Source organism: Aythya marila, assembly GCF_965140915.1.
Source record: "Aythya marila genome assembly, chromosome: W".
In the NCBI taxonomy this organism is placed as follows: domain Eukaryota; kingdom Metazoa; phylum Chordata; class Aves; order Anseriformes; family Anatidae; genus Aythya; species Aythya marila.
Window position 1 is genome coordinate 1324726 of NC_139081.1, and position 19631 is coordinate 1344356.

At 45.0% G+C, this 19631-nt stretch overlaps 2 protein-coding genes across 3 annotated transcripts in view; one reads left to right on the forward strand and one right to left on the reverse strand.

Annotated features, from left to right (window-relative positions):
* On the reverse strand, window positions 1–9387 carry LOC309889401 (DNA polymerase iota-like; the record flags this gene model as incomplete). 2 transcript variants are annotated; one of them, XM_082782218.1, is made up of 10 exons in its annotated part: window positions 1–821; window positions 1765–1970; window positions 2472–2605; window positions 4006–4097; window positions 4343–4521; window positions 5290–5526; window positions 6130–6282; window positions 7060–7224; window positions 7909–8031; window positions 8820–9387. In XM_082782218.1, the coding sequence occupies 10 exons, from the start codon at window positions 9385–9387 to the stop codon at window positions 18–20; spliced, it is 2661 nt and encodes an 886-aa protein (XP_082638344.1). In that variant the 3' UTR covers window positions 1–17. The 2 variants fall into 2 exon arrangements, with proteins under 2 accessions (XP_082638344.1, XP_082638343.1); XM_082782217.1 differs by having other exon boundaries at window positions 7909–8034.
* The window catches only part of LOC309889402 (methyl-CpG-binding domain protein 2), a 27874-nt gene continuing 17607 nt past the window's right edge, over window positions 9365–19631 (forward strand). The window contains exons 1-2 of the mRNA XM_082782219.1: window positions 9365–9498; window positions 19121–19280. Coding sequence (XP_082638345.1) covers window positions 9386–9498; window positions 19121–19280 — 273 coding nt within the window. The 5' untranslated portion in view covers window positions 9365–9385. The remainder of the gene's footprint in view (window positions 9499–19120; window positions 19281–19631) is intronic.

Consider the following 19631-nt stretch of genomic DNA (forward strand, 5'->3'; position numbering starts at 1 on the left):
CTGTTATGAAAAATGTTTCACCGTGGTTTAAAATACCTCAGCAAACTGTTAGACTGTGAGGAACTCAATGCTGTGTTCTTTCTTCCTTTATTTGTTTTAGGCCTTTCTGGGGGTTTCTCTATACAGGTTTTGGATGCGGGTTCCCGATTCTTCCATTCGGCTAGGAGTTCTTCCTGCACATCTGCGGGTAGTTCATAAAAAGTCTTCGGATCGACACTAGGAGGAAGTACAATTCCCACTTTGCTGCTGTCGTTTTTATCCTCGGAAGTTATTTCAGAATCCTGCTCATCTTTATCCAAGGCAGGGACACGCGGAGCAGTTTGGCTGGCACCAGCTTCAACTGATAAATCCCAGAAGCTGCGAGAGTCAGGAGGGTTTTCTTCCATGCCTGTTAACACACTTTTAGGATACTCAGCAGAACAACTGGTGCTGGAGCTGCGTGTCCAAGCCGATGCTGATTCACGAGCTGGTGTGAGGTGTGCACTGTACCCTGCAGAGTTCTCATCACCCTTAGAATTTGGGGAAAAGCTCTGTACCTCCTCTGCAAAACATACTGGTGGCTGACCCAAAACATCCTCAGCAGAGATCACTTCTCCTGCTTTTTCAGACATGATTTCCTTTTTAATATCCTCTGGAAGTTCCCTGAAGACTGCCTGGTCAATACCACCAGGAGACAAATGACAGGGGAAGGCAGGAATTCTTGCTTTCTTTGTATCGCTTTCCTTTTCCTCTGAAGGTCTCTTCGTTTTTGTAGTGCCAGTTCTGTGCCAGTTCTGGTTCCAAGAAGCACTTCCTTCACCTTGTGAGCCTTCTTCCATCTCCTGTGGCATAAGACGTACATTAAACCACAAGCCTGCTAATCACTGAGCACCATTTTACTAACAGCAACTTCTTCAAATTATTCCTTAATAGACACTGCTTCTTTCCTCCCGATCAGTAATGCTTTTATTTTTTAAATCTTATTTTCAAACACAGATCTAAACAGGGAATCCTTTTCTTCCTTTAAAGGAGCAAATACCCTGAAGCTGTATTTTATTGCTTTATTCCTGAGCAGTCAAGAAACATGCGAGTTACCGATATGCAAAATCAAGATGTCAAGACAGAATCAGTGCACGATGTCATTTTGAAGTCACTGTTTCTGTTATGTGTGGAAAACATCTCCTGGAATTACTTAGCAGTGTTTCCACAGAGTCTGCACAGCCTAGAATGTGATGCTAGTGGCCAACACAGAATTGCATCTTTGTTTAATTTCTAGTCTGAACAGGGAGGCTTAAGGATGCAAGTTAAATAATCACTGTGAAAGTATCTTGTAATAAGAGCAACAAGGTAAGTGATAAGCAACTTCAAGATTTTAATTTAAGGTAAAAGTTACAAGTTCTATCCCTGGCTTTATCTTTAAATCAAGCTGAGATTATTTCCACCTCTTACTGAAATTAAAAGCAAAAGTCAGGAATTATTTTCAGAAGATGTACCTCTGGATTTTTCCCTTAGTGAATTCTGTTCTCTTCAAGTCCAGAGGGCTGATAACCTACCTGGCTGTTCCACTCAAAACAGATAGCATGAAATTTGTTTTAAGCAATCTAATAAAGAAAGCAACCAAGTAGCACCTGCTCTGAAGATTCCAAAGAAATCTTCATTTTATGAATAAAATTTATGATCCAAAAAACTTCCAAACAGTTTAAGTTTAAATCTGTAATAATAAAGACAGAAGTATCTCAGAACTTCCTTATCTGCAAAGATAATTTTCAGCATCTTTCAGCTTACCTGGACACTTTTACCAGAGCCTGATGTTGGTGTTGGCATCTGCCTGAGATAAAAGCCAATTGATCCTTTCTTGCTGCTAGGAACATCTTTGAGATTAGAGAAGCAAACGTTCAAGAGGGTAAGATGAAATGGTAAGTTCACATTTACCATCTTTCGAAAGAGTTTCAGGAGTATATCAATCAGTGGAGATATAATGTTGCTGCTTTCTGAAACAAACAAACAGTAATTGAAGGAAAAAGTTATGTGTACAATCAAAAGTATGTGACTGAGGATTGATTTAAATAGCAAAGTACAAGGCAATGTGTGAGGCACTTCTAACTTTATATTGTGAACTTTCAACATTTTGCATGTACAGAACCACAGACAGCAACGACAACCTAAAAAGTTTTAAATACACTGCTATTCCTAGTATATAACTCCATAAATCCACTAAGAAAACCTTTATTTATCTCAAAAGATGAATTCCTGAAGTGTCAGGCTCTAAACACTACTATAGGCTTCCAAAATTAATCATCAGTATGGTCATTAAGATGTTTGTTCTGCCCTCTCAGGTATGCCTTGAACTGAAAATTATTTTCATTTAGTATCTTTTTACATTTAGTATCTTTTGACAACATGCAGTGCTCGGAGAAGCTAAGGACCAATTTTGTGCTGCTCCCGTTTTCAAAAATGCTAAGTGTGACCATTTGCAAAAATCCTACACGTACCTTTTCCAAATTTCTGAACGAGATGAGGTGGAAGAGCGCACTGACGGCTTTCCCGATTGAACCACCTATCGGTCGCAGAGAACTGGCGGATAGTCAACCTCACGGTGTGCGGCTGTCTTCCGTCTTTGGATACCCTGTGGAACACGAACGTGTGCAAAGTGATAAAGGTTACTACGAGTATTTTTCAGGGAGTCTCTAGAAACTGTCACACCACATAGTTTAGGTTAAAAAGTCGCTAAATTAAGCACTACGGCTCTCCCAACTCCTGATTTTCCTCCGCTGATTTTATGGGGAACTTCAGTCCTACCTGCTTCTCTTGATGACTCCTAATTTAGGATTCCCAAACCATGTGACTACTGTCTCTACGAGTCTTTAAAAGACTCAAAAGATGTGAAAATTAAATGGGTTAGTCTGCAACACTGCCACATTTCAGCATTTAATCCATTTAGCATAGTGTTTGGTTACACACTACATAATCCTCAGCTTCTAGTTTTTAGCTTTTTAAGAAAACTTCCCCAAGTCAGAGCAAAAGAAAAAAAAGAAAAGAAAAAAAAATTAGCCAACTTTTGAAAGAAAGGGAAGAAACAAAGTATGACGTACTCATTTCCCCCTCCAAAAGCTATGGAGGTTTTTTCCCTACTAAATAAATAAATAAAAAGATAAGACGATAGGACATAGTAATCAAAAATCTGAAGAGAGAGATTGTTCTGAGAAACACCCAAGATGCAGAGAAGATTCCCTGTCCAGAATGTTAATGTAACTAAATTGGCTGTGTCTGTTGTGAGACTTGCATAGATGTAGGGGAAAAAAAAAGCCTTTATGACTTGTAGATTATTTTAAGGCTTAGAGAAGCCTGCAGAGAGCAGGAAAAATATTTCTCAAGAATAAATATCAAGAACAAATGCTGGACGTGAAGGGCTTTAAAAGTCAGAAGAAATTGAAACATAGCAGAAGAGAAACAATCCAGTGTTGTGAGGCTATTTATCCTTATTAACTGGTTTTAAACAGAGCCACAGGATAGAAAGGGAGGATAGGAAAGTGACAGTAGTTAAGAAATGAGTAATGGAATCCACCTGCTATGCTGTTTTTACCTTTTCAAGTATTTTGGGTTTGGATGTTGCCTGGATTTGTGAGGCAAGGTGGAAAAAGTGAAACTATTCTTTCAGCATAGAGAAGAAAAAGTTGTGGAGTAGGAGACAAACGTAAAAAGTGATAACCAAGGGTTTGAAAGTAGAGACAGCCACTCACCTATGTAAAATGAAAGAAAAACCAGGGATCTTCACAGGAAATGAGAGATATTAGTGAAGATGCAGTCAGAACTGCAAGGCACGACCACAGCAACAGAGAACGATCAGCAAGTGGAATTCATGAATTAAGAAAAAAAAGAAGAGAGAATTTGGAAAGGCGAGTGCTGTTCCTAGAGCTGCATTTTGCTCGGAGGAGAAATGTTGAGTGTGAGACAAACCTAATGCCTGCTCCAAGTCCCTTCAGGTCGCAAATTCAGTCATCAAAAAGAGCTACTGAAGGCAGTCACCTGTCTAAGAGGCTCCGAAGCAGTTCTTCCATTTTCTCTTTCACTTCCGCTTCTGAGGAACATTTTTTAAAGGAATCTTCATCGCTAAAGGACTGAAAAAACAATACATTAATCCCTTCAATTTTATATTCATTTCAAAATTCTGAAGGGGAAATAAAAAACATCATAGTACTTTATTATGAGCTATGCTAGGGAATGCATACAAAAATGCAGGAATTGTTAAATAAAGTTAGCAAAATAATTGAAATGATTTCAGTTAGTCCAGCTGAGCTGTATAAAACCTCAAAGCAATTTTTTTTTTTGCTCTCTGCTAAGTATCTCAGAACAATTCTTGTACCTGAGGGCGGCCTGATGGAGTCACAGGGGAGTCGTCTTCTCCGTAGCTGAGTTTTTGGATGCGCTGAGCAACAGAAGCCCCTAGCTCCTTCTCTAACAAAGGGGATGGAAACGCTTGGAGATCACACACACTCCTCACACCCAGCGTTTCGAGACGTTTGGCGGTTTTGTAGCCAATGCCTAAGTAAAAATGCATATAAAAAATACATAGAAAGAATGAAAATCAAAAAATATACACACGTATACACACGCTATCACGTTTCTGTGAATGTTTGTACATACATAATAAAAATATTGCCCACCCACGCAGAAATCAGTGCTGACAGTTATTTTCATTAATGCAATGAAGGCTTCTCAGCAACATTTTTGGTGAGAAGCTCTGGACGCCCGTCCCTGGAAGTGTTCAAAGCCAGGCTGGACGGGGCTTGGAGCAATCTTTAAGGTCCCTTCCAAGCCCAACCATTCTATGATTCCATGAGTTCCCATTCCAATCGGAGAATCTGTCATTAGAAAAGCCACACTGGGACAAAACAAAGGTCCTGCTGTGTCTGTAGCCTGCAACAACGCTTCCTGGCCAACAACAGTGTAGAATAATCAGGCAAAGGACTTCCCCAGAATACTTGATCGAGCTCCAACAGACTGGTTAAATAACTCTCAATAGGTTTCCAGACAGAAAATTAAGAATAAATGAAGAAACGCAACCAAAGAACCTTTTCCATATAAAACCTAGTATCGATAACCAAAGAGAACCAAAAGAAAAGAAAACCAAATTCATTTCGTTCCTTCTGCTTAATAAAACAGATTAAAAAAAAAAAAAGCAAAAAAGCACCACTTACAGGAACTAGATTTAAAATTATTCCAGTTATAATCTTTGCAGTATTTTTTTTTTTTTATTATTTTAAGGGCTGTCACCATGCTTGCCATCTATGCTTATAGCACCACACTTACCAGGCACTTTTTGGATGTGATCAAGGCTGCGCATCAGATCTTGACAGCTTTCAGGCAGCAGAAGTGTTTGTTGGTTTGGTTTAAAGGTCCCAGATACCAGCTTAGAGAGCAACTTGTTACAGGCCACTCCTGCACAGCCTGTGAGGCCGAGTCGAGCGTGCATGGCTTCCCTGAACTCCTCTGCGATCTGAGATCCAATAACCAGCCTTACGTGCGTTGTATCACGCAAATCAATAGCTGCAAAGAGCAAGCAAGCAGTGTTCAGCACCTAAACGGTCCCTTAGCTGGTTCTCTAATTAAATTTGGGCATTTTTTACATTCTGTTACATGTGGTATCATTATGACTTCAGCATCCAAGTTTAACCACGCTCCTTCTCCCCAGAGTCCCAGCAAAACACACTGCCACTGTCTGAACCAGGAGCATACTGTCAAGGATACCAAATGTTTAGGCAGCATTTAAAGTATTAAATATAATATATTAATAGGCATCAAGGTCTTAAGCGTTGCAGATTCTTGCATCAACGTAATGAAATGAGAGATTTCAGAGTCTTTGATTTAGAGGGCTGCCCTGCCTTTGGTAAGGCTATCTTCAAGAATAAGAAAATAATAATTAAAAAAAAAAAAAAAAGGAAAATCAGTTCTCTATAATTAGCCACAGAGATTTATTTTATGTACAGTCTAATAGGAACAGCCATTCACACTTGTGATACATGAAATCTCAAGTACAAAGCAACACAGTTTTCCAGCTGTTCAGCATTGGACAATACTTAGAAGAAGCTAGATATTTTTCCTAAATGTCCCAAATGTTGTATTTTTCAGGATGAAGAACATTATACTCACCTTGGTTGTTGTACACGTGGCCAGACACACACACTCTGGAACATCCACTTTGTTGTAGCTGGTTTAGCCTTTTTTCTACGATCTCTGAGATATCTACAAAATTTTCGTCAAACCCGAGCCTTTCCACTAGAGGACAAAATTCTTCCAACAATCCTAGGAGGAAGAGATACCCAAGTATAACATACACGCAACCAATAACCTGGGGTTTCACAGCAGATTTCCCATGAATTCCAACAGGATGCTTTCAAGAACAGAGATCCTATTCTCTTCTGGATGATAAGACACTGAATATACGTTTATTTTATTTATATATTTACTGAATAAATGAAGAGCATGTAAAGAAAAATATTTCTCTGTCCCACAACACTCCGTCATTTGCTCTTCTTCTCAAACTTCTTTCCTTATTTCTCTACAAAATAATAGCTCTTAACCTCTGCAGTGCCTTTTCCAAAGGAAACCTGCTTCTTAGTCAGCCTCGCTTTCACATTTATCACTATTTCACCCGTTACAGCTGCTAGTAATAAAAAGCAGTAATAAGTGACAACACAGACATACCATATAATTAAGAGATACTAAAGAAGTTTACCCACTCGAAGGCTTCAGGGTTCTGTTCTCCATCATTTTACACTTAGAAATATGTTAATGAAATCAGTATTTAAGGAAGAAAAAATGTTCCTCAAGAACTACATGGCTAATAAACCTAATACAGCATACAGATCCCATAAAACATCGGAACGATATAATGCCTGACCCAGACTGCAACCACGTTTAGTATCTTATTTTATGAAATATTGACATTGATGACCATAATTATCACCATAGTAGGAGGCTCAAGAACTTTTAGAGCAGCATACAGCAGTAATATTGAATGCGCACACAACATTTAACTGGATTTTTTTGTCCTGTACTGAAAAATTGTTAATTTTGTACCTGTAACCTTGTATGACATTTCCCTGTATGGAGTTAGATCTTCTCCGTTAACCAGTACCAGCTGAGGACACTTCTCTTTAGCATCTTTCACAGACATCAGCTTCTTAACTCCGAGTTTTCTGGCTTCATAGTTTGAGGTTACTACTATGGATTTCTGCTGCACACCTAAAAATAAGGGTTTAAAGTTTTTAAAAGTCTGTGTTTCTTGGTACTTCACAGAAGGCCAGAGTACTTTCATGACACTGCGAAGACTCCAAAGCATAAAATTTGATCAGAACATGACATTGTAGAACAAATAATCCCCAAAGTCTTAACTTCACAAGACTACAAGAAAGACAGATTTGTTGGTTTAGATTAGCAGCTGGAAGAACATTTTAAAACCTCACGTTTTGCTCTTACCCTTGACCCTTTTCAGGCAGTTTTACCCATGAAAGTGACCTTTATGTGTTAGTTAATTTCAGATGTACATCCTCCACAGATTGCAGCCATTGCTGACTGCCTTGCATTCAGGCTCAGCTTCGGGATGGAATAAAGCGTGCTTTGAGCATGACTGTGTCAAACGGCTCGCCCGTGGAGCTCTGCCCTCTCCGTGCCCACATGCGTTACGAACCAGCCTCAATCCCCAGAACTGTTGGGACGTGTTGGCGAGTGCCCACGCTTGTGCTTTGGAGGATTTATGAATCCTGTAGTCACCCAGCTGCGCGGAGCCGAGCCTGCACCTTGCTCACTGCGGATGTGGTTACAGCTGCTGGGTGACTGCCTGCGTGTCACCGTGCAGCCCTACCTCCTCGGTTTCTCCGGCCTGAACCAGACATTCCCCAGATTAATCAGCAGCAAAGCAACTCCTACCTAGAGGCTTGCCTCTTAGCTCGGGATTACGGACCATTTCTACTTGGGCATAAAAGCAGTCCAAGTCCACGTGCACAATTACTCTGCCCGCCGCGTTTCTGGCTGGCACCGACTTGCTGTGGCCTGCTGCAAGGAAAGCAAACAAACAAGATTAAACATTACTAGCTGCCTTCAATGCGATGAAAGGTTCATTTTTAAGTCAGTTTATACTACCAAACATATTATGAGAATATAAAACCTATGAGATTTATACTCATTTTAGCACCGTGTTAATTCTAGGATCAGTAAGGAGGGTAAGTCACCCACAGCGGCTCAGCTTACTGCTTGGCATCTTCCTGTTTTCAGGTGGCCACTTGTATTTCTTTTTCACTGGGCCGTATCAGAATATTGTTTAGGTGCTGCAGTACCTGTTCTTGGTGGAATATTGAAGTTTTTTTGGTATATTTCTGTCAAGTCTTCTGGTTTTAGCTCAGCTCTAACAGAAGCACAGCAGCAACGACCTCCACCTCTTGCGGAGTCAACCCTTCGCCGGTTTCACACCACTTCAGGTTAAACATGGAGTGAACCTTTGCCGATTTCACACCATTTCAGCTCAAATTTGAGGCAAACTGAGTTGTTCCTGAGAAGCTTGTGGGACTGGGACACTGAAACCTCGCCGGGGGGGAAGGCAAGATCTCCACCTGCCAGGCAGCAAGCCCAAAGCTGCCGGGTTAATGGGTCTGTCAGTCGGCCCATCAACCCATTAATCAATCAGATAGTCAATTAATGAATCAGGTAGTCAATTAATCAATCAGTCAGCCATTTAGTCAACCAATTAATCAATTAATCAGTCAATAGTCGCGGAGGCCACGCTAGCGCCTCACGCCGCCTCACAGCAGCCCCCCCACCCCCCGCCCCGAGCCCGCGCTCACTCGGGGCGGGCGGAGCGGCCTCACGGCCCGGCTGCGGCCACCACCACCCTTCCTCCTCCTCCTCTTCCTCCTCCTCCTCCTCTTCCTCCTCATCCTGCCCGCCCCGGGGCTGCGCCATGGCCCGGCGGCTCCACGCAGGCCCTAGCACGGGGCTCAACGGCGCGCTGGGGAGCCGCTGCGGGCCGAAACGCAGCCCTAAGAGCGCCGACAGCGGCTCGGGCACGGCTCCCGGCTCTCTCCCGGCTGTGCCCGAGTGAGGGCGGCTCCGGGAGCGGGGCTCCGAGGCCGCGCCCCGCCCGCGGGGCCGCTCCCACCGCCCGCGGGGCCTCGGCCGCGGAAGCGGGCGCCGGGCGAGCGCCCCGCCGGCTGCGCGCGCAGCGACCGCGCTCCTGGCGCCCAGCAGCCGCCGCCGCCATCGCCAGGGGGGTCCCCGGTGCCTGCCCGGTTCCCCCCCGGTTCCCCTTCCCCCCTCCCCGTTGCCGGTTCGTCGCCCGGCTTCGAGCTCCCAGCAGCGCCCGCCCAGCCCCGTCCCCTCTCGGCCGGGGCCGGGGCCGCGGCGCCGGTGCATGGAGCGGCAGGGCAGGATGGACTGCCCCGCGCTGCCCCCCGGCTGGAAGAAGGAGGAGGTGATCCGCAAATCGGGCCTCAGCGCCGGCAAGAGCGATGTCTACTACTTCAGGTAGGAGCCGGGAGCGAGCGGAGCCCCCCCCCCGGCCCCGCCACCTGCCGGGGAGAAGCCCCTCAGGGAGCGGGACCCGGGGGGGGGGCAGCCCCTGACCGGGCTCGGAGCGGCGGGGTTCCCCTCAAAGCAGCCACCCCCGGGGTTTTTGGGGCACCTTTGTGGTTTTTTTTGGGGCACCCCTGGGTGTTTTTGGGGCACCCCCGGGGGTTTTGGGGGGTTGTGGGCACCCCCCGGGCCCGCTGTCCCCTCAGTGACAGGAGCGGCCCCTCAGAGCCGGAGCTGCCCTGAGGTGAGGTGAGGCGGGGGGGAGCCTCCCTCAGCGCCTCGGGGAGCAGGAGCTGTAATTTTTAATAAAAGTTCGACACAAGCGAGGGCTGCCAGCCTCCCCGCTGCCAGCACGCCTTGTCGGAGAAGCAAGAAAAGCTCCGGCACCCTCCGTTTCTCCCCCCCTCCCTCCTGCTTTTAGAAATGTTATGGGAATAACTCCTTTTCTCCAGGCTGATAAAAGGATCGAGCCTCCAAACGTGCTCTTAGGCCGGGCTCGAGTAGGTCCAGCCCGCTGCAGAGGAAACCACCCAGTGCACAGGCCGGCCTGCTGGCCGCAGCTCCTCTATTTATAGCTCGCCCAGCATCTGACGGGCCCCACCTGAAACCTCTGGTGAAGGCTGTGCTGCTGTGCGAGCAGCCTCAGCAGCCTCCTTTTGTTGCAGCCGAGGCACTCGAGCCTTCCTCCGGCCAGCTGGAGGAGCGAGCGGGCAGCCTTGCTCCTGCCAGCGCCCCCGGGGTGGCATCGCTTGACCCGTCGCTGCGAAGCAACGTGAAATCTCTGACATCGGTGGCCCTGCGTGCGGAGGAGGGATGGCGCTTCTCCTCGACGACTCCTCAAAGCCGATTCTGCCGTCTTGCTGTGCCTCTGCCTCCTGGCCTCGCTGCCTGCCTCTCCGCATCTGCTTGGCCTGCCTTCGGGAAGCCTGGCTCGGAGATTGAACTCGAGTCCTGCCGCGTCAGTCCCGTTTTCTGGAGGGCTTCTGGCTTCCTGCAGCCCGTTGACCTCAACTTGCTGCGTAGGGCTTCTTTTTCCAGAGCTAAACGCCAGGCTTTTCGGCTTTTCTCAGGCTAGACACTCGCTGCTAACTCTGTCACAGCACATTTAATGTAGAAAGCCCACGTAACTTCAGTTATTTCCTCAAAATGGACTGTTGGAAAAACACTTAACCCTAGCCCTGCGTCCATCCCGCTACAGCGCAGGGATGTCAGAGTTTTATACATCCCAAATTCTTGACCAAAATACGGGGAGGACGCGGTACGTCCTAGCAAGCTCCAGGTTTTAGCTCTTGCTTCGCAAAGAATGATAATGGAACCTCATTAAGTTCATTAAGGCACTAATATTAGCTGCTTAGAACTAGTTAGCTGACTAAAAACCTGAGGTTTATGGGTTTATGACTTCTTAAGGCTAGAGGAAAAAAAAAAAAAGAAGGCCCAATAAAAAGGGATTGGACGAAGCTTCATTTACGGCGATGCTCTAAATAATGGCAGTAATTAAGAACAGCTCTTGCAAGGCTAATGCATGTTGCAATCTACCTGATTTGCATTTCGAAACTGGCTTGTTTCGGGGCTGCTTTATGGTGCTTGAAGCTGCCACGCGTTCGGGAGAGGTGAATCAGTTGCTCGGCCGGACCGAAACGCTTGCAGGCGGTTCTGCTGGGACGGTTTTCGCCCCCCGTTCGCGTTCAACCTTGAGGCTGAGCGACCTCGGTTATCATCAAAAAGCTCTTCCAGGAGGGGTGTGGTGGAAATACCTTACAAGCACCGCGCGAGATCAAACCGTGGCTTTTAGGGTTAGCCCCTTGTGTGATGATCCGAGCCTTCAGACTCTGCTTTTTGCTGCCGAAAATCCTGCTGAGGAGGAGCTCCTTAGCACGCTCCGGTTTAAGATGCAGGGCTGTAATCTGCTCATCGCCGACTCCGGAATTCTGTCTTTTTTTTTTTTTTTTTTTTCATGTGGGAAAGCGGGAGGAATAAATGCCTCCCATTTCAGGCCGCCTTCCAGCATGGTTAGCAGTGATGCAGATCTTCTGCCAAACAACCGCAAAATTGAAACTAAAAACTCACCAGGCAGCTCATAGCTCAGAGTTTGTTGATTTCGCTACAGATTACAGGTTTGGAAGAAGAAGTAGTCATTTATGTCTGGAGAAATAACTTCTGTTCAGCAGCGGGCCTACTGCTGCTCAACCAAAGCGAAACAAATAAAAAAAAATGTTTTTTATGGCTGCAGGCGGGACTGGCATAGGAAATTTATCTCTTTTTTTTTTTTTTTTTTTTTCTGTTTATGGCTTTGAGGCAGATTTCAGCAGCGCTGTGTTTCAAACAAATGGAAATCTGTTTTGATCCAGCAAAAGCAGAGCAGGCCAAATGGGTTCAGAAGAGCTGTGTCACCCCTTTGTAAAAATAATAATAATAATAATAAGGGGAGGTTAATAAACACGGCGATGCTGAAATACGTAGGTGGGTACAGAGCGGGCTTTGCTTGGCGTGCCTCGGAGAGGCCAATATTCCCTAAAAGCCTGGGCAGCCAGCACTTGGCACGGCCTCTTGAAGTTTAATATTCCACTTTTTTTGGCAGTCGTAGGAAGCGGTGGAAATCCACGTTGCGTTTGAAGGGCGGCGGCGTGATCTGAGCAAACGTCCAGTTGCTTCATTGTACGCAGACTGTCAGATTTCTGTGTGTGTTGGGTGAATTTCTGTGTGTGTTGGGTGAATTTCTGTGTGTGCCGGGTGAATTTCTGTGTGTTTCTCCCCAGGAGGCTCGCACGGCTGACCGAGCTGGCTTGGGGAATCCTCGCCCTGCTGACGGCGAGGCAGCAAAAACCTAATTCCGCCGGAGCTGAGCGCGAGGGGGAGCTTCTATATTTAGCCCTGCAAACTTATTTGATCTGGGCGATGCCGCATTAAAAAGCGCGGCGCTGAATGTAGGGCAAATGCAAACAGCACGCTTGCTCAGAATAAATGCTCCCGTTAGGCTTCCATCTAGTTGGAAGGAGGGAGGAAGAAGGTTCTCCTCCTGCCCATCTTGTCCGTGTGATAGCGCCCCATCAGCTATCAGCAGAGGCGAGCTGGAAGGTAATTTTGCTCCTTCATCCTCAGGATGAGGATCCTCTCTCTGAGCAGCTCACCTCTGTGTCATTTATGACATCCTGCCCCTGCTCTCAGTGTGCCTGCAGACAGGATATTGCCCTGAAGGCTCCCCATCAGATTTTTTCTTCCCTTTTAAATCGAGCTCACTTCGACTCTCCTCGCTTCTCCAGGTCCTAATACCGAATTGAAATCAGCACCACAATTTTTTTGAATTATTTATTCAGTGTGCCGTGAGGTAGGGGGTGCTGCTGTCCTGTTAAATACTCAGAGTTGCTTCCAGAGCCCTGCAAAAGTGGGAATTTTGAACGAGGGTTTCTCAGCTTCTGCTTTATCACCCCTTTCTTTCTGCTGGCGCTGTCTCCTTAGCGTGTGTAACCCCCTCAGGCGTTTACCTGCTGAAAGATGTTTCTTAAACCTGGCATGAAACGACTTCTTTCACAGCTCCAGCCAGTTAATATTCCGTTTTGGTGCATTTGTTCTTCGTGGGAAAAAAGCGAACGAGCTGCCCTTCTTTTTTTTTTTTTTTTTATTATTATTATTTTTTTTTAAATTGAGATTAAAAAAGCCGAGTAGTTCGACACGGCTCTCAGTGGGTTCTAACAGGCTCTGACGTTGAACTACAAAAGCTTTTCCAGCCTAGGTGTACCCGTGGGGCAAACAGACATCCCTTTGAAGTTTTGTTTTGTGGTTTGACAGGAAGATAAACGGCGGAGAGTTTCCAGTGACAGCAGGATTACTTTAATTCGGTGCCGGTTTTCGGAGGGCAGACCTTTATCTTTAAAAGCGAGCACGACGTAACTTCCTGAGCGATGCTGCTCTCGGATGCTGAATTATGCTTATGTTATGTGTAGGTTTACTGATTTTTTAATTATTTTGCTGCTTCCAGAGGTAGGTAGGACACAGAACAAGTCCTAATAGCGAGGGCTAAGTCTTGGGAACGTGCTTTGCCTTCCGTGCAAGCAAAAAGTTGTTGCAATTAGCAGTTTGTTCATTTCTCAGTGCTTTTCCTGTTCCATCTTCTCCCTGCAGAGCACCCCCTTCGTGGGATGACCTTGAAGTTGCCTTCTTGTTCTTTTAACCTCTTTGGAAGCTCTTCATCTTTCCTCCATCACTGCTCATAATGCTAAAAGGAGGGTCTTAGCGTGTAAAACCGAACAATACCGGTGGTTATTACCAAGCCATCGTGGTAACTGCCTTCGTTTTACGAGGGCACAATGAGTCAGGCCTCGGCGAAGCAGCTGGTCAAGTCGTGCAGGAAACGTAGGAAGGGAGTCTGAAAAACGAAGGCAAAATGTTTTCAGAACTAGAAAACCGAGCAGCCCTCTAGAAAATAACCTCTCAAAGCTCGTCGGCATCGGCTGCTGTTGGTGGTTTAGCGTGGCAATATGAAGTGTGTGTTTAAAATTAAAAAAAAAAGTGTTTTCTTGCAAGGAAAATTAGATCCTAAGTTTTGAATTCCCTGCAGGCGTGAGAATGTTTTGCTTCCCCATCCGTGTGGTGACTTCTTTACCCGATCCTTGAATGTCTAGGAGCGTGTGTTTGAGCATTTGCACTCAAATCATCAAGGGAAGGATCTTCCAAGGATCCCAGAGCAGTTTTTATACGCTGGTGGAACAAATCTTTCACGTTCCCTGCAGAGGTCAGCTGCCGAGGAGGCTTTAAGGAGCAGCTCTCCAATATTAGGTTCCCTTGAACGTAAGATCAAACGAGGGATTTCTGTGGTCTTATTTACTAATACCCCGTGAAACGCTCGGATATGTTCCCAGTCTCCTTCCTTTCCCTGGGCTTCGTTCCCAACCCACAAGGGGTGATTGGGAGAAACGCTTCGCTTTGCTTCACCTCTGTTAGGTGGCCAAACTAAAACATCATTAATCTGAATCGCCTTTCAAAACTAGTTTGGTGTTTTTCTTCCTCTCCTTTGGTGGCCGGCCGCTCCGTGCTCCTCCGGGTCGGACTGCAGGATGCCAGAGTGGATCCTTAAAAACGGGAGGCCTTTAATTTATGGCTGCTTGGGGTAGCTCCAAAAAAACTAGGCACTTTAAACCCCAAAAAGACGACGTGTTTTCCCCGTTACCATCTGCTGTTGGAGCATCGAGCTTGCTCCAGTGGAAATTTTCCTCTCAAATCTCTTGGATGGGGAGGACCAGCATGTAAAAATAAATAAATATTTGAGGAAGATTGCCAATTATTTTTTTGAAAGCAGCCAAAAACAGAAGTGTCTGCCAAGCTTAAGGTTATTGTTTTTAATATGCACCGCTGCTATGTTTTTGAACTGTGGGGGTGGCCGGGGAGAGGAGCGTCAAGTAGGCTTTGCAGTGCCATAAAACCCAAGGTAACTTCCCTGTATGCTAATTAACTTGTTCTGCTGCTTCCCAGGAAACATCTGTAAAGTGTCTCTTTTTTTTTTTTTTTTTTTTTTTTTTAATAAAGTTCCCTGCAAGCTCATTGTCGAAGTTAATCGCCTTCAGCCCGCGAAGAGCTTCAATTTGTCTGGCATGTAAATTTGCACAAGCGCATAGCTGTAGGTGAGGTGTAGTGTGCTTCGTTTCATCTCGTACGGAGTGATCCGAGCCCTGATAACGTCACCGAAGGAGCAGTTTGTAGGCGCTCGGGAGATGTGCTGTTAGTCCTTAACTGATGAGGCTGAAAAACATCCCCAAATTTGACTTTGAAAGAACAAAGAGCAAATGCTGGCACGCTTTTCAGCTATGATAGACCCAAGTCTCACAGGTACACTAAATATGATTTGGAATAATTTTTCTATTTGGAGATAATATAGAAAATAAGTTTTCCATTTGGAAAAAAACTGAGAAACTTCGAATTGAGGTTGACAAGTTATTAAAAAAGCTCCAGAAAGTTAATTGTCCTGAGGTGAGACTACGTATTTGTAACTTTTAGGTCATGTTTGCAAGAATAACAGTCCGAAACCCATCCATTTTTTTTGAAATTGGTTTTGGAGATGCTCACGTGCATCTCCACGTTCATCTCGCGACTCTAAGCTGTCTCAGTGTTGGGTTATGCAGCAATTTGGGCAGAGCAGAGGCTCCCCTGTGGCTCAGCACCCTGAAAGAGCTCTTTCACTTGCTCCTCGCTGCATGAAAGAAGTGTAAAAATAATCTTCAGGACGCTTGGATGAGGGCAAATTGCACCGATTTCCTCCACATCTGGGCAATTTGTCTTTGAAATCGTGCAGGGATCCATTTTTTGACTCTTGTAGCGGTTTAAATTCTAGGCCGTGTGAACTCAGACCGACGCGTTTTAAAAAACTTCTGAGCAAAGCGTGGCTTTGAAGTCTGCGCTTCCTTCGGCTTTCTGCAGCATCCCTTGCAGCCTGACTTCTGAGGTGCCTCCAGAGCATCATCCAGAGGGGCCTCTCTGGGAGAAGAAAGCTTCACAGCCCTCCTTCCACCTTTCTTTTCTAGCGAAAACAAAGTTTGAGCTTAGTTTGGTTTAAGGAAAATAAAGAAAAAGAAAATACCTCTTCGTAGTTTCAGCCCAGATGCGTGAGTAGCAGGCTTGTGTGCAGCTGCATTAGCCCAGACAGATTCTGTAACCCCTCTCGTTATCGTTAGTGCATGGCAATTACTTAATAGATGTGCAGATAAAGCTGCTGCAAATGGGCCTTCTGCTTGACGGCTGCCTCGTGGAGCTTTCTTTGCAGGTAGGAGAAGTGAGGCAACTTGGCAGCAGGAGCAGGGGAGAGGTAATCTGGGAGCGATTCAGGAATGAAGGCATTACTTCAGTGCTTTGACACTTTCAGTTTAAAAATCCATATTTTTTTATATTTCTTGCCATTTTGCAAGTCTTCTTCCAAAGTCTCTTCGTTTCGGATGATTTTTTAAAGTTGTATTTTTTAACTTTTAGCTTTTAATCTCAGCCCAAGCGCGCGTTTCTTTCTTAACGCTTAATTAAAGGTGAAAGGAGGGATTTGGTTAGCGTATCGCGGTTTCTCCCTGCTGATAGTTTCAGTGTAAAGTGGTGGAATTTGTGCTACGGATCCAAATAGTTTTTAATAATAAATCCCTGCCAATGATCCATGCTGATGCTGATACAGAATATTGGAGCGTTTGCTCTTGCGTTACTGAACAAAACAAACAGAAAAGCCCCCTGTGATATTAAATATGTAAAAAATAGAATTTAAGAGTGTTGGGTGCATTTATAAATTTAGCTTATAAATGTGAAATGTGTTTGCAGAGCTCTCCAGGAAGAGTTTTTCGTGGAGTTAGGCTGGTGGCTGCTCGCTGCTGCAATTTTGGCTTCCTTCGAGGTGCAGGTGAAGCGTTTCTCTCCAAGGAGGCTGAAGAGGAAGGCTAGTTGACACAGTGCTATCTTCGTGACAGTCTGGTAGCTTATTACAGAACAAAAAAGGTGGTGATGGGGGAATAATGAACGATAAAACGATTCTTCCTTGGTGCAAAAATTAGGATATAATGGAAGAAGGTGTTAGGAATTCCAATTTCTCCATCTTTTCAGTAGTGACTTAGGTGTGGGCTAAAATGACAGTGTGTATAAGGGTTTTAATTCAAAAAAAGAAAGGTTTCGAAACAGAAAACGTAATCATCGACTTCACAATTTGCTTATAGTCGTTGTTTTCCCCTTTTCATTCAGGATTTTATGAAGGATGAGGCAGCAGCTCTTACCAGGAGGCTTTATTCAGTGAAGTCGGAGCAAGCAGGGCCACTTGGCTAGGCAGCCGGCACTTCTAGACGAGGTTTTATCTTGAATTTCTCTCGCAGGTTTCTGAAGAAGCCTGAACGACCATAGATCAGGTTATTTTAGCAGGGAACTTAGTTGCCCCATGAGGGATTTGCTCACTGTCTGACCTGCAGTGTAGAATTTCTCCTGCTCTCAGCAAGCCAGGGCATTCATCTCCACCATCCAAAATACAACTCAAACGCGCTGGGTTGAGTTTGGCTTCCAGGAAAGCTTCAGTTCTTGGCTTGCAAGAAACAGAAAGGAGTTTTTTTTTTTTGTGGGGAGCGTGTGTGTGTGTTGCTTTTTTTTTTTTTTCCCTCCCACACCCATCCTCGAGGAGGTTAGCTTTCAGATTGCGATCTGTTTCAAGTCTTTTTCTCCCACCCTTTACCTCTCGTTAATTATATCTTTCCATATTTCTGGATTCATTTAAATATGTTTTTTTTTTTTTTTTTTTTTTTTTTTAAACGTTTGGCTTAATGAGCTGGTTTTCCCAGAATTCAGTACGTATTCTTTTGTGTGGAAGTTCTTGCCTCGAGGGCTTTTTGAGGTGGGGAGAAAAAAAAAAGCACACAACGCTTCGGAGGAAAAGCGTAGACAGAAGTCTTCAGTAATTTTTTGCACAAAGTGTTGTGGAAAACACCCTGAGATTGGTTAACCTCTTGCGTAAGGAAGGTTTTGACACTTTTTCAGGTCCTTTTTTGACCTTTTTTAGGTCATTTCACTGCAGAGAGATTTGCAGTAGACCATCAAATGGCTGTTGACTTGATGCGATAGGTATGTAGCTGTTTCTACAACCATGTACTGAGAAGCCACCTCCAACCAGGGGTGCAGTTTGAGCTTCGTGTAGCAGTTCCTGCCAGCAGCTTTTCCCCCAGCTTTTGAGTCTGGGGGCAGCACCGTTGTCCCTTAATTGTCCCTTAAAGTCCTGGTTGACCCGCTGATGAGTCCGTGCAGGGGAAGCCTCACTGAGCTCGGTGAAAATCTGCAGAGACGAAATGTGTCAGGGATGAAATGCGTAATTCAGAGCAGGCAGTGCGTGTGTGTGTGGTATGTGCATCACCATCCTGGGTGTTTGAGCCGAAGAGAGAGGATTCTGTAATGTAAAGAGGGGGAGAAATAGCCCTTCCTTAGGAAAACCTAAAAGTATCTCGCTTATTCAGACCTTTATCTGGGAATTTGGGGTAATAGCAGTGGTGTAATCTCAAACGAGTCCGATTTAAATAACTTCTGTACGATTTGAATTTGTGATGATGGGATCTGCCATAAATACAATTGCAGCTTGGGACCTGCTTCATGTTCCGCACCATCTCGCTTGCTGCTTGCTTGCTTGTTGCTCAGGTTCCTCGCTGCCTCTGCTCACCAGTGTAAGCGACTGCAGAGCCCAGAGATGTCACCTCGAGTCTTAGTTGTGCCCGTGGCTTCAATCCCTTGCTGTTTGCTAGCCAAAAAGGGTTGCTGTTGAGTCTAGGCTGACCTTAGCAATCAATTTAGACCTTGCACAGGATCTTTACGGTTTGTGCGGAGAAGTTCCAGCCCTTGGACGCAGCCTGACTTGCCAAGGTTTAGCCTGACACGTAAATTAAAACCCGTGCCAAGGAGGGGATTGGATGTATGCAGGGATCGGGCAGTTGTGCCATCGCTAACCCCCACACCAATGAACGTGCCACGTGGAATAAAGCTAATGGAAACTTTTTGGATCTTTAACCAGGCGTAAAAGCTGTTGTAAGAAGTCAAGGTTGTGTCCTCTTGTACAACAAAACATACTAAAGTGTTTTCTTCTTTTTAGTCCAAGTGGTAAGAAGTTCAGAAGCAAGCCTCAGTTGGCAAGATACCTGGGAAACACTGTTGATCTCAGCAGTTTTGACTTCAGAACGGGAAAGATGATGCCCAGTAAATTGCAGAAGAACAAACAGAGACTAAGGAATGATTCTCTCAATCAAAATAAGGTTTGTTAGTAAAATACTGTGTTTAAGGATATCCTAAGAATTTCCTTTCCTGTAGTTCATTTAGCAATTTCTTTTCTGCTTTAAAGCAGCCTGCTTCTAAGATGTACGTGTATGTTTAATTTTTCGTAGTGGTAGAGATGCAAATTTTTTAAATAGAGGGAATGCTCTGCTACTACGAGAAAATACCAAGGTGATGTTAAGTATGAAACAAAGGTCTGAGTAAGCCAGAAGTTGGCTAAAGGCTATAAAGAGCTCTAGTTTTAGTCATCTGCCTGAGTAATGTTCTTCTAAACGGTAACAGTTAGGATTGTTGACGTCGGTTTCTTCTGTGCAAGGCTTCAAAATTCCTAA